Consider the following 14,001-nt stretch of genomic DNA (forward strand, 5'->3'; position numbering starts at 1 on the left):
AAAAATACTTCCTTCGACAGATATTAAGGATCCTTCCTGGGGCGCCTGGATGGCACAGCGGTTAAGCGTCTGCCTTCGGCTCAGGGCGTGATCCCGGCGTTCCGGGATCGAGTCCCACATCGGGCTCCTCCGCTAGGAGCCTGCTTCTTCCTCTCCCACTCCCCCTGCTTGTGTTCCCTCTCTCACTGGCTGACTCTATCTCTGTCGAATAAATAAATAAATAAAATCTTTAAAAAAAAAAAAAAAAAAAAAGGATCCTTCCAAACTCAGAAGCCCCAGAAATTTGATAATGGGGGGGACTCTTTAAAAATGACAGGAACTTTGAAAAGACACATCTTCAGGCACCCCACAAATTCCTGGCTCTGCAGCTATCAGCAAACCTCTAGCAGGTGAGTAAGTGTCTCAAGAGCAATCGTGAGCCATCCTTTGCTAATGTTGTAGGGCGCACCTCAGCCCACAGGTCTTTTCAAATGTTTACATAGTCACTTACTAGCCATTTTAATATATAAATAGGGTGACCCTATAAGTTGTCACCGAAACTACGACACCATGAAAGTGAAAAGCAACACTGTCAATGATTATCCTGGGACAACAATCGTAAACCAGACTGTTACCAGGCAAACTGGGATGAACTGTCACCCCGGTGAGGAACCACCCCCTTCCCCAACAGAAGGCACTGCTAGAAAACAGACACTCTGCGGACCTGTATCACTCACCTGGTAAAACCTAACTTTCCAACTTTTTAAAGTACACACCTTTGAAGCTATGCTGAAATACAAAGTGGTGAGTCAGCCTAAGAAGTATCTAAGATGTTAAGGGAAAAAAAAAATTCACTTGTGAATTCAGGGTGCTGACAATACACAAAAGAGAATATAAAATAAATATTGGAATTATAATTGGTTTGCTAAGTATGAATTTGATTTAATACAATTTACTTTAACTTCATGAACATAAAATAATTAGGCTTTATATTTTGGGAAATGCATGTTGGTTATAGACAAATTTTTTTGAGTCCTTATCATTTTGGTTCCACTTACTGAATTTTTGATTTATGTAATTTGTTTATGTCATATCTGTTTATTTTATAATCCTTGATAGACAGAGATCATGTCTTTTATCCTTTCTTTCTCCTTTTAGTTCTATTTATAGTACCATTTAGTTTAGTGCATTCTCAAAACTGTATTAACTAAGATTTTAAAAAATTTATCAAATCCACAAACAAAATGCCTGATCATAAGGCATTTTGTTACTCTAGTAATTATCAGATTCTCATCTAGAACTTTGCCATTTTTCTTCAATATCATTGATCAGCTCAAGGCTAGGTTCCCGATACTAGTCAAAAACTTTTTTGCCCCATAACTGTATAATCTTTTTTTTTTTTTTTAAAGATTTTATTTATTTATGTGACAGAGAGACAGCCAGCGAGAGAGGGAACACAAGCAGGGGGAGTGGGAGAGGAAGAAGCAGGCTCCCAGCGGAGGAGCCTGATGTGGGACTCGATCCCCGAACGCCGGGATCACGCCCCGAGCCAAAGGCAGCCGCCTAATGACTGCGCTACCCAGGCGCCCCCATAACTGTATAATCTTAACTAATGTACATTTACAGTACCATTCCTGTAACTATTTATTGTTAGTGAAATGGAAAAATCCAAAACAAAAAATACATCATCCCTTTTTATAATTCAAGATTTTCATAGAATAAAGTTGGTTAATGATGATATTTGATTTAAATTAAACTTCTGAGCGTTACTTAGATGTATGTCCAATAACATGGAATAGTTTACTATTTATTTTAATAGTCATCCATTTGAAAATAGGAGCTCAGGGGCACCTGGGTGGCTCAGTCGGTTAAGTGTCTGCCTTCGGCTCAGGTCATGATCCCAGGGTCCTGGGATGGAGCCCCGCGTTGGGTTCTCTGCTTGGCAGGGAGCCTGCTTCTCCCTCTCCCTCTGCCTGCCGCTCTCCCTGCTTGTGCTCTCTCTCTCTCTCTCTCTCCTTCTCAAATAAATGAATAAAATATTTTAAAAAAAGAAAAAAGAAAATAGGAGCTCATAGTAACATCACTTGGGAGCGCAAGGATGAACAGCTTTGGCCTCCCTTTCCATTCTTCCATAATTCTATATATACTCACCTCCTCCAAAAGGTCCCCATATGACTCGGCGGATAGATTTAACCCAGTCTTCCATATCATTCTGGGTGCTCGCCATAAGGAGGTAGCTCTCATGGTTTGCTGTCATCCGATCTCGATCGCCTCCTGCAAGATAGTTAACACATGAGTGTGTGCTCAGCTGAAGATTCCCCACCAGCAGCAGAGTCCCTGAAAGGTACACTGTGCCTACCCAATCAATTGGAGATGTTTACCATGGTTTCAGAATGAAAAAATCTGCTTAAAAAGGAAAGGCTCTTATGTTTCCAGGGGAAAACTGGAGAACAAATGTCATTCCCCAAACAAAGCCTGCCTTTTTGTCCTAGCAACAACCCATAGGTCTGCATTAACTTATAATCCAATCTATTCACGCTGCACTGCTGAATAAGGAGAAATAGTAAAGCAAAACGAAAGATGGAGAAGTAATCCACAGAGCCTGGATATTCACCGGAAGCAAATGCTGAGCAGTCTGAGTACTGCTTAATACACACAGTGAGGCCACCAGGACATCATGGGTGGTCAGGGGAGTTCTAGGAAAGGGAAAAGAACCACGTGTAAAAACTTCTGACCCAGAGGTCCACTTCTATTGCTCCATCATGGAAGGAAAGCTTCTTCCCCCAGAACACACCTTCAGGGGGGCAAACACAGAGAAGAGGAGAAGGCAGTGCAGCCTGGCCAGCCACAAAGGCCAATTCAACCCTCTAGGTGGCCCTCGCACCGAAGCTAAGCTTCAGGAAACTCCAGGGGTATCTCCATGCAAAAGCTTGATGGTTTCTCTCATTTTACACCCCTCCAAAGAACATCCCATATCCTTTATAACCTTTATAATTCCTAGTATCAACTTTGAAGTGCTAGACCTCTGACGCATGTGATTTAATTTCTTAGAAATGTTTTATAGCATATTTATATTTCCCTAGTGACTTAAATTTCTCATTTATAAAACAGGCATAACCATATATGACCTTGAAAGAGGTCTTGAATCCCGGTTTTCCTTCTTATTTTATGGTTAAAGAAGTATTCCTTTTTTTTTTTTTAAGATTTTTATTTATTTATTTATTTGCGAGAAAGATTGAGAGAGAGTGGGGGGGGGAGGATCGGAGGGAGAGGAACAAGCAGACTCTGCACTGAGTAAGGAGCCCCACAGGGAGCTCAGTCTTACGACCCTACAATCATGACCTGAGCCAAAATCAAGAGTCCGTTAACCCACTGAGCCACCCAGGCACCCCTCAAGGAGTATTTCTGAAGACATGTATCAGCAACTATGCTGCTTCAATCTCCTTGAAAATAATTCACAGAAGGAATAATTAAGGAAATGGAACATTTAACTGAATTCTGATAATATTTTAGTATTACACTAACTTTTGATGTGCTTAAAATAGCCATGCACATTAAAGTGTTCACTAAGTGAACACAAAGTATTGTACACTTGCAACCTTGGCTTGAATTAATTCATATGCAAGTGTTGTGTTCGACTGAGACATTTTTGTTTCTAAGTGGATCTGAACACCTTCAGGAGGAGCTTATCCAATTCATAACAGGCCCACCATTCACTATTCTTTCCTGTCCAACCTAATCTGCACATAGCTGTGAAAGCCACAGGCATTTGAATCTGTGACCTCTGAATTCTATTCAAGTGTCCTAGATTGAGAAATACTACTCTTCTACCACTGAGGTAAATTTATAGAACACGTGAAAGGTCAAAGAAGTGAAATAACTTTAAGCCAATCAGATGAACAAGTAGAATTAACGTTGTACATTTTAATACAGCTGGATGGGAGTGTGAGGAGGGACCGAGGAACCACATCAAATTGGTTTCTTGGGGCGCCTGGGTGGCTCAGTGGGTTAAGCGTCTGCTTTCGGCTCAGGTCATGATCTCAGGGTCCTGGGATCGAGCTCTGCGTCGGGCTTCTTGTTCAGCAGAGGAGTCTGCTTCTCCCTCTCCCTCTGCCCCTCCCCCTGCTTGTGCTTTCTCTCTCACTCAGTCTCTCAAATAAATAAATGAAATCTTTAAAAAAATTGGTTTCTTAATGTTTACAAATTCTTGACTAAACAAGGCTAGCCTTCTCATATTATAAAGAACACCTCACTGTTCGGGAAACAATGACCCACTTAGACCTGTACATCCATCTTCAGTCCATCATCAGCTTAATCAACTTGTATCTGAAAAAGCATAGGTTTAGGAGTCAGAGAAAACCCAGCTGAAATCTTAATTTTACCTTGTATTGGCTATTTGATTTCTGGGAAATTACATAATTTCTGGAAACTAAGTGTTTCTAATTATGCTTTAGATATAATAATACTGATAGAGTAAATTTTTGTGAGAATTCAGTGAAATAAACTGAAAATACTAGCCCTGTGTTAGGCTAAAGGAGAAATTCTGCAGATATTAATTCAGCCTCATTTAACTGCTCCCACACCTACAAACGCAAAAAGAACATATTATATTTAATTTGACCTCAGAGATATTATGTCTAGCAAGTGCTTGGGAACAATTAGTCAATAGTATGAATATACTTATTACAAAGCTCTCTTTTACTGATACATAACAATGCACATCAAAATTATATACTGTACATGTATGTAAATATGCCACATATTAATATGCACCCACATGGCCATATTACATAGAAGTGGCAGAAAGAACTAAATGACAAAAGGAAGACATGCTTCACTTGGCGTGGCACAGTACTAACAATTTATTCTGTATGCTTATCCACTTATGCCACAGTGCTAGGCCAAAAAGATTACCATTTCGAAATCAGAATATTTTAATTATTGTCTTTGCCCAAGGGATACTTAGCAATTCAGACAGCAGTATCCCGCTGTGTCACTCCCAGCCCAGGCAGAGACAGCCCTAGTAATGAGTGAGTGACAGCCGCTGGAGTGTGTTTCTGCCTGAAAGCAGGGAAGAAAGAGAATGATAAGCACAACTGGCCATTATCCCCTGACTTTTCATTTGATTCTCTATCTCTGCCAGTGGTGCTGTATGTCTGACCCTGAATCTCATTTAGACTGCCAATCACAGATATGAAATCCCGTCTGTGAATCTTACCCATGGATATGGATCTTGATTCCTCAGTGTATTAACAAGAGAGGGGGAAAAGATGAAAAAACTTTACCTACCAGTCTCGGTGAAATATGGACTCATTGCTCTGAATGTGATTAAAACAATTGGAGACATTTATATGAACATGAACTAGACGCTCCACTAAAAATATGTGATTTCCAACTAGAGATGCCATCTGTTCTAATTCACAGCCCTACGGGTCTAAGAGCTGCTACTGCACCTTGCAGTTGAAGGGGTTCAAAAACAACTTACTAAATGTATGATCTGATAAATAAATAAATTCAGTATGGACCTTCAACCATGTGAATCACGTTTCACTCTCTTTGTTAATCCTTTACAGGGCTTAATGTTCCATTGAACTATTCATGGATCTAAACTTTTTTTCAAAAGGTGAAATTTTAAAAAGCAGTCTTGAGATGTAAATATCACTGGAGTAAGAGTGTCATAGTCAATTTCAATCCATATGTGCATATATACGTGTGTATATGATATATAATATGATATTAAAGTCGGTATATGCTCTACATTGTTCAATTCTGCTTGAAAATTAATACCCGTTCAGCTTTGTTTTTATTTTTTTAATACTACTTTAGATTTGCACATATTTTTAAAGGACCCATTTCAGGAAATTGTACACATCATTTAGATATTAGCTTTGGTTAGTAGCAATGCTTGGCGGTAGTGTTAATACTTCAAGCATTTGTGATTTTAAGTTAACTGAGTAGGTCACATCATTCAATTTTACTTGTTTATATATCATTGAAAATATGTGTGCATTTTGTTGGGATCTTCTGGATATTTGTATTTGATATAAATTTTTCTTTCCCAGAAATAATACAGATTCTCTGAAATAAAATAAATACTTGACATAATTCACTTGTGCAAAAATTAAAAGATTAAGAAAAAATTACTGAATTTAATAGACTAAGAAAAAGCTTAATCTAAAATTAAAAAGGTTAAAGAAATCTACAATAAAATAAATGCACAGTTAATTTTAAAAAAGTGCAATATCAATTAACCATATGAAAAGTTTGACTCATCTAATAATTATAAAATAATAATTTAAGGGATAATATTTTTGATGAATAACTTCGCATAGAATTTTTTTAAATTTTGTTTTTAAGTAATCACTACACCTAACGTGGGGCTCAAACTTAGAACCCCAAGATCAAGAGGCACATGCTCAGCCAGCCAGGCACCTCTGCATAGAATTTTTTAAATTTTAATAAAAATATTGGAAAAGGTATGCCAAGATCTACTTGCTCATTTTTTATAGGAGTATGGATAATGCTCCTTATGATGCAGCCACTAAAATAGGATTTTGAAGGATACTTTTTAATATGAGTTTTTGTTATACAAAAGGAAATATACACATTTTTATATGTGATATTATTTCAATTTTCATATAGGATGAAAGTTAGATAAATAAAATACTAGATTGAAATACACAATAATTTTAACAATGGTTATCTCTGAATGATAGGATTGGGAATTTCTTTGGTCTCCATTTGTACCTTTCTGTATTTCACAGATGCACAACACAGATGTGTTGTTATTCCTGTATTATTCCAGATGTTCTATCATGTATTATTTGATATGAGAAGAAAGCATTATTGAAAAAGGCAAGTGATTGGAATGAGATGGTCATGGAAGCACGAATTCAAAAAAGCCCAAGTGAGTTGGAAGGTAAGTGTCACTAATGTCACTCGGTGATGCTTAAGATCGTTCACTTTGAGTTATCATTAATTTACCTGTAACTTCGTCCCCCTCCTTACCCAGATCCTGATCCCCGAGCACATCCCCAAAGGAAGATTTGGGACAGGAGGCCAGTGCTGCTTAGGGTGCAGATTACATCATATCACTAGGATTTTCTCAGTAAAAAGAGACTACTACTATTATGTGCATTAGGCTTCTTAAAAAATATATGTAAAGAAATATTTTTCTGAATTTATTGTGTGGAAATTTCCAAAAAGAGTTACCAATGTAAATTTTTGTTATTTTTTCCTCAGAGAAAAATACTTGTAAATTGTCATAATTATGAACTAAAAAGCAAAAGAATTACTCAGAAGCAAAGTATATATGTGTATCATTTTGAGTAAATAAACTTTTAAACATGTACAGTTAATTATTTCTTTGAATTTCAATTTTAAAGCAAGTTGCTCAAGGGAAACCGTGGTCATAGACATTTGCGTTCATTTCCAAGTACAGTTCATGATACAGACCTGGGAACATTTTAGTGATCACCTCTGAGACTGTTAATAATTTCAAGAGCAAAATGTTTCCTCATTCCTAATTACAAATCAGGTCAAAACTAGACCTATTGTACTATTTGTTTTATAGAGCTTTTACATATACTGATTTAAACTCTAGTTAGGGTTATTAATTTTCACTCATACAACTGCTAGGTCTTATTTTATTTTTTTAAAGCACTACTTGCCTCAAAACTTAGTTTGGGTCTTTACTGGTAATAGAACTCTAATGATAAATTGCAAGATATAAATTCTGAAGGATATCAGTGGAAAATTACTGAGATAGGAAAACATTTCCTCCCTTGTATGGAGCCTGATATTTGGAAAACAACCCAAGTTATGTGAAGTACAAACTGCAAATTACAGGCTTCTATGGATACCACCTCCTGTTAATAAATAACAACAACAAAAAAATAAAACAGCAATTAATTTACAAAATGAGGCCAGAAAACAAACTGGTCTCACAATCAATTTAATTTTTTCATGTTGTTTTGTATATCACAGAGACATTGTTACTCGAAAATTAAGAGTTTTGGTATGCTTTGCTAATCAAACTTTTCCCAAGTATTTCTTCCACAAAAGCTAATTTCAAAAGTATCAGAAGGGCAAAATTTCAATGCATGTTGTCAACAGAAAAGTTGCATGACTCTCTAATGAGATTTTGAATATTTTAAAACCCCTAAATCAGAGAATGAGGATTAATTAAGGGACCAATAGCAATAAGCATTTTGTTTGTAGTGTGTAGTCAATACCATACAACAAACACATTACCAAATGTTATCTTGCATTATGATAAAATTAATGCTATCTTTAAATTTCAGGAGTACTTTATAATACTGTTTTACGTATTTCTTATACCCCTTACTAGGTCATAATCTCTTTGTAAGAATGCCCCAGCATTACATAGCTAACTTATGTTTAAGATGAAAATAATTATAAACACACACTTTTTAACCAATTATAGATTGATTGGTATTTAGTATTTACGGTAGATTTCTAATCATTAAATTTAGAAATGATTTGCTGGAAGTCCATCTGTTTGGCTGCAGATACAGAAAGCATTGACATAAACATTTTATACTGTACAAGTTACTTCTGACTTGCCTTTCCTCAAACTACACTATAAAAAATGTCAATAAATGTGAATATGAGACCAAAAGTCCTAGCTGGATCAAACTCCAAAAACATACAATACTTATAACGAAGTACTAAAAAATGGTCAGTGAAAGACAGTGAAGCCAGGCTCAAGTTCAAATGAGTCATTGATTAGCTGTGAGATCCCTCATCTTTAACTGAGAGTGCTAAAAGCACCTGCCTCGTGGTGTTATCATGAATTAACTGAATGAATACCACAAAATACTTGGAATAGTGTTTGGAACATGGTATGCTATGCTCTTATTTTTATTGCCATGTATAAAAAATTTGATCTTAAATTTTTCAATGAATTATGTGTAATTTGAATCCTTTAAAATGCAGAAAGCTACCTTATTTTTGAACAAATATTCTGACTACATCCATAAAGAAAAATCCTTTTATAGGAAAGTAACTATTGATTTATTTTTCAAGTAAATATTGATTTCATATTGGTCATGTTTTTTTTATTTTTTAAAGATTTTATTTATTCATTTGAGAGAAAGAGAGAGCACGAGTTGGGAAGGCAGGGGCAGAGAGACAGAAGTAGACTCCCCACTGAGCAGGGAGCCCGACATGGGGCTCAATCCCAGGATGCTGATATCATGACCTGAGCCGAAGGCAGATGCTTAACCAACTGAGCCACCCAGGAGCCCCCTTCATTGGTCATGTTTTTAAAAGTACAGCCAAGATCCATTTATTTAAATAATTAATGAAAAGTTTAAAACCACAAATAGGCATAGTTATATTTCCATTAATTTTTCACATTTTTGGACTCATTGTTTCAAAACACCTACTATTTATGCTAGGTACATTAACTACAAAAAGGATACTTCGGATTTATTACATTTGGATATTTGTTGTCCAGATTGCTCTGGACCTGGAACAGAATCTCAATTTAAGTCCAACACTATATTTTGACTCTCACTTATGTCAGATGCTCAGAATCTAGGCACTTCCTTCTCAGCGTCTGATTAAATTCTGATAGAAATTTCCAAGAAATAGAGTATTTCCTTGGCAGAGCCAAGGCATCTAGAGTTTACGTCCTCTTCTGATTTCGCTTGGCTAGTTGGGAGATCAGTGATTTCAAAATTTTATCTGATTGATACAGAAGGCAGGCAGGTAGAATAGCTGATACATATATTTAGATCTGTGTTATTCCGACAATGATGATGCAGACCAGAGTCACAAGGGAAAGCAAGTCTCGATGCAATAATCACCAACCTGTAGCAAATGGAATGCTATGAATAGTCAAAGAAGCAAGGCAGAGAGTTTGTTGGCTTGAATAAATCTAAAATTAAAAGTACTGTTTCATTAGGAGGTTTCTTAATACACAGCACAAATGATCACTTGAATGTCGAGGAATATTGGAACGTTTGGGAGGAATGTTTTGGAGCTATATTGAACTCTCTACCATCCATGAGCATGTAAACAAGCCCTCTCCTGCAGTGTTCCTCAAGGCGAGATGAAACTAGAGTGTGTATATCTAGCAAGGTAGGAAGAACTGGGTACTTGTTAGAAATGCAAATTCTTGGGCCCAACCTCAAATCAACTGAATCAGAAACTGTGTGGTGGGACCCAGCAATCTGTGCTTTAAGACGCCTGCCAGCTGATTCTGATGTATCATAAAGTTTGAGAACCACTACTCTTGTAAGATAATTTGCTTTAATAGGCAGAGGCTATAAATGTTAGAATCACGCACTTCGGCCACACGCATCCTGTTAGCTTATATCCATATCTTATTCTTTCAGTGACAGCCATTCAGCCCATGAAGTACTAAGCTCTAAAGCTATGGATCATATAACTTTGCTAATTGCTTATTTGCATTGTAAATGATTAACACTGTGCAACTAGTTTTGCAAGGACACGTCATTCGAGTTGGGATTACTAAGTCTAGCAAATTTGTGGGCCTCATACATTAAAGATATCATACTTTTATCAGAGCAAACATTAGACCATTTCTTTTTGTATCTGAATACAGATTTATTATTCCTCTTTTCCTGATGCCCAGAGTTTGATGAGTGAAATAAAACACTGAATTTGGGAAGATACACCACTTTTGAAGATCTAGATTAGAATGCTGAAACTCATTTTTAAAATTCTCTCATATACCACCCCTTTTATTGTTTTTGAATAATAGAAATCTGCAAGATTATTAACTGGAGGTTGATTTACAGTTTGCACGTTACTTTTATATCCCTTGATGCATCTGGTTTTTACAATAACCCTGGGAAGTAAAGCAGAGCATTAATAAATTTATCCAACACATATTTATTGAACACCTGTATTGTGCCAGTCACTATTCTAGGTTCTGAGAATACGGCAGTGAACAAAACAAAGTCTGACGTCCAGAGGTGAGGTCCAGACTAAAGATGCAGATTTGGAAGTCATCCATGTGACAGTGTTTAAAAACATGGGACTGAGTGATGTTCCCAGGGAATACTGTGGCTAGAATAGCGAGAAGGAAGTTCAAGTGAGCTTCCATGTTGAGAGATTGAGAAAAGGAAGAGGAATCAGCAAAGTAGATTGAGAAAGTGCAGCTAGTAAGGTTGGAAGAGAAACAAGAGAGTCTGAGTGGAGAAAGTGATCAGGTGAGTCAAGGGCTGTTGACAGGTTAAATAAAATGATGACTGAGTACAACCACCAGTACAGACCACCAGTTTAGGAGATCACTGGACTGGGCAACTTGGAGATTATTGGTGTCCCTGGAGGATCGATCAGACCAGCACAAATAAAACCATCATCAAAATGTGTTCATAAGATTATGGAAGAGAGAAGACAGAAGCAGCCAGTATAACACCTCTCCTAGGCATTGGAGTGTGTAAAGAAGCAGAGAAATGGAGAGTAGGAGTGAGTGGGTAGCGGAGTTGTGGGGCCAAGAGGATGTAAGACGAGAAATATTACAGAATGTTATATGTTTATGGGCGTTATTCACTGGAGAGGGAAAAATTGATGAAGTAGGAGAGAGGAGGTTTATAGATGCCTCGATTTCGTTAAAACAATACTCAATTTTTCTCACTCTTTTCAGAATCTTCAGTAAGTGCTGATGATTAATAGAATTGATTTCTCCCCAAAGTTTGTTACTTTCAAAGTATTTGAAACATTTAGAAGAGAATCATTGAAAGAAAAGGAACGAGCATTGAGCATGTGTTTCTACATAGCTATGCCTACAGGCAAAATAGGAAGGAATGGGGTTAAGTTCATAAATCATTTTTAAAGCTAAATTTTACTACCTTTACTTGAATGCCGTGTTTGGTATTTGCTCAATAGGAGATTTAATTTAATTGGGACATTTTCCTTGATACAATATCTATTAGTTTTAACTGCCACAGATGCTAATTATTCAATTTTACAAAGCAGTTTTATAGAATGGGTTTTGGTATATACAAAAGAACTGGTATTTTAAAATAAAATGCTGTGATAGATATATCAAAATCGAATTATTCCACTCAATGAATGGCAATTAGTAATCATTGTAATAGTGTAAAATTAAGAAAACCCTGCTTTTGATTTGAATTTGAATTTTGTTCTCTTAAGCAACTAAAATTAACTTTACAATCAGAACAGCTTCACTGTCCAGTACTTGGTCTCCCACAGCTTATGTCTGGATTTGCTGGGTTTCATCAGCTCTAGTGTGTATGTTTGGAAGGGAAGAATGTAAAATTTGCCTTAGGTATCTGGAATTCGAACCCAGCCTTCTAGCTGGCTTCACAGAGAACACATCTGTATAATGTGCCAAGAATGTAACACTAAGAATGGTGTTTTGGAACTATTATCGCTTCTGCTAGTAAAGATACTTATGAATATTTTCCTAGCTTGCTTGATATAAACATATTACAAACTATGATTTCCTCAAGTGTAAGCTGTTTCTCAATAAATGTTGAAAAGAGTCTCTGTGTTCACTTTGTTAATTTCTCAACCTATTTCTGGAGTTAGGGGTCTCACCTAATTGTCCCATTCTAATTACAAATCATCCCAAGACCTTACAGAAGGAATAGGGGCTAGAAAGTCACATGTTGTTCCCAATTGACTATGGGCATAGAAATTCCTATAAAGAATATTACTTCTTAACTGCTTCTTAATCCAAAACCCTTGTATACTAATTTAGCATGATTAATACTATCAGGCTAAGCCACCTTTCTCTTTTTAATTCTCATATTGGTGATACAAACACATTTTAGGATGATTTCTTTTAAAATAAATACACATGCATGCACAAACATAACTGCACTGAGGCTGACTATAGATTATTTGATCTATTTCTTAAAACATGACTCCTCATAGGCAAGATTTCCTAATTTAGTCAGTCTTATATGTATCTTAAACATTTTTTTAAAAACTGAATTTCCTTCCAAATTTTCTGGAACTCAAAACTTTTACTCCTTCTGATAGGTTAGTCCATCAATTTTCAATATCATCACTATCACAACCATATAATCAAGGTTAATGAGTCAGATAGGAAAAATTATTATTAAAGGAGGGTGTTGAGTTGGTTTAAGTGCAAACAGGTTGGTGAGGAGATGGTTTAAAACCAAATAGGGTATGTGTGTGCAGAATCCAAGTAGTACAACTGAGTTTTTGAATTTTTAAAAGAAAACTGTTTATGAAACCTAAGTGTTTGGACATAGGCTGGTAAGTACTCATTACATGCTTGGGAAGATTTTGGCAGATCTCTCTGTCTGTTTTGGAAGGTGATAGCAGTACTTAGGAGAATTAAATATATCATTATGGTTTAAAACAGCTCAGGGATGTGACAATATGAATAGTACTAGAAGGTATAATGCTAAATGAAATAAGTCAGATCGAGAAAGACAAATACGATATGATTTCACTCAGATGTGAAATCTAAAAAACAAAATAAATGAATAAATGAACAAACAAACAGAAAGCAGAATACAGAGAATAAATTGTTGATTGCCAGAGGGAAGGGGGCGGTGGAATAGGCAAAACGGATGAAGGGGAGTGGGAGGGACAGGTTTCCTATTATGGAATGAATAAGTCGTGGGAATAAAAGGCACTGCATAAAGAATATAGTCAATGTAATGGTTATAGCACTGTTTGGTGACAGACAAGAGCTACACTTGTGGTGAGCACAGCATAATATATGGAGATGGTGAATCACTATGTTGGACACCTGAAACTAATGTAACATGTGCGTCAACTATACTCAAATAAAATAATAAGTAGAAAGGTAAATAAATAAATAAATAAATAAATAAAATAGCTCAGGGATTTCGATTAGTACATAAACATGTTTAAATATTTTGGGAAATCCAATTTGTCAAATTCATAAGTTAATTGAGTTTTAACCAAAAACAACTAAAAGTTATTTTGTAATCACAAAATGGAACAACATGTGACTTTCTTGCCCCATTCCTTCTGCAAAGTCTTGGAATTATTTGTAATTAG

The 14,001-nt window shown here is 36.2% G+C and overlaps 1 protein-coding gene and 1 long non-coding RNA gene across 8 annotated transcripts in view; one reads left to right on the plus strand and one right to left on the minus strand.

The window, feature by feature from the left end:
* Positions 1 to 14,001, minus strand: part of ARHGAP24 (Rho GTPase activating protein 24) — a 484,542-nt gene that overhangs the window by 67,756 nt on the left and 402,785 nt on the right. For all 7 annotated transcript variants that reach the window (XM_087864013.1, XM_045791049.2, XM_087864014.1 and 4 more), the window contains one exon: positions 2,131 to 2,253. In XM_087864013.1, the coding sequence (XP_087720139.1) occupies positions 2,131 to 2,253 (123 nt within the window). The remainder of the gene's footprint in view (positions 1 to 2,130; positions 2,254 to 14,001) is intronic.
* On the plus strand, positions 629 to 8,867 carry LOC123788040 (uncharacterized). The gene is made up of 3 exons (XR_006778401.2): positions 629 to 783; positions 6,744 to 6,898; positions 6,992 to 8,867. It is a non-coding gene; the product is annotated as an uncharacterized LOC123788040 (long non-coding RNA).

The sequence above is a fragment of the Ursus americanus genome, chromosome 8 (assembly GCF_024610735.1).
Source record: "Ursus americanus isolate L20-20 chromosome 8, mUrsAme1.1.p, whole genome shotgun sequence".
In the NCBI taxonomy this organism is placed as follows: domain Eukaryota; kingdom Metazoa; phylum Chordata; class Mammalia; order Carnivora; family Ursidae; genus Ursus; species Ursus americanus.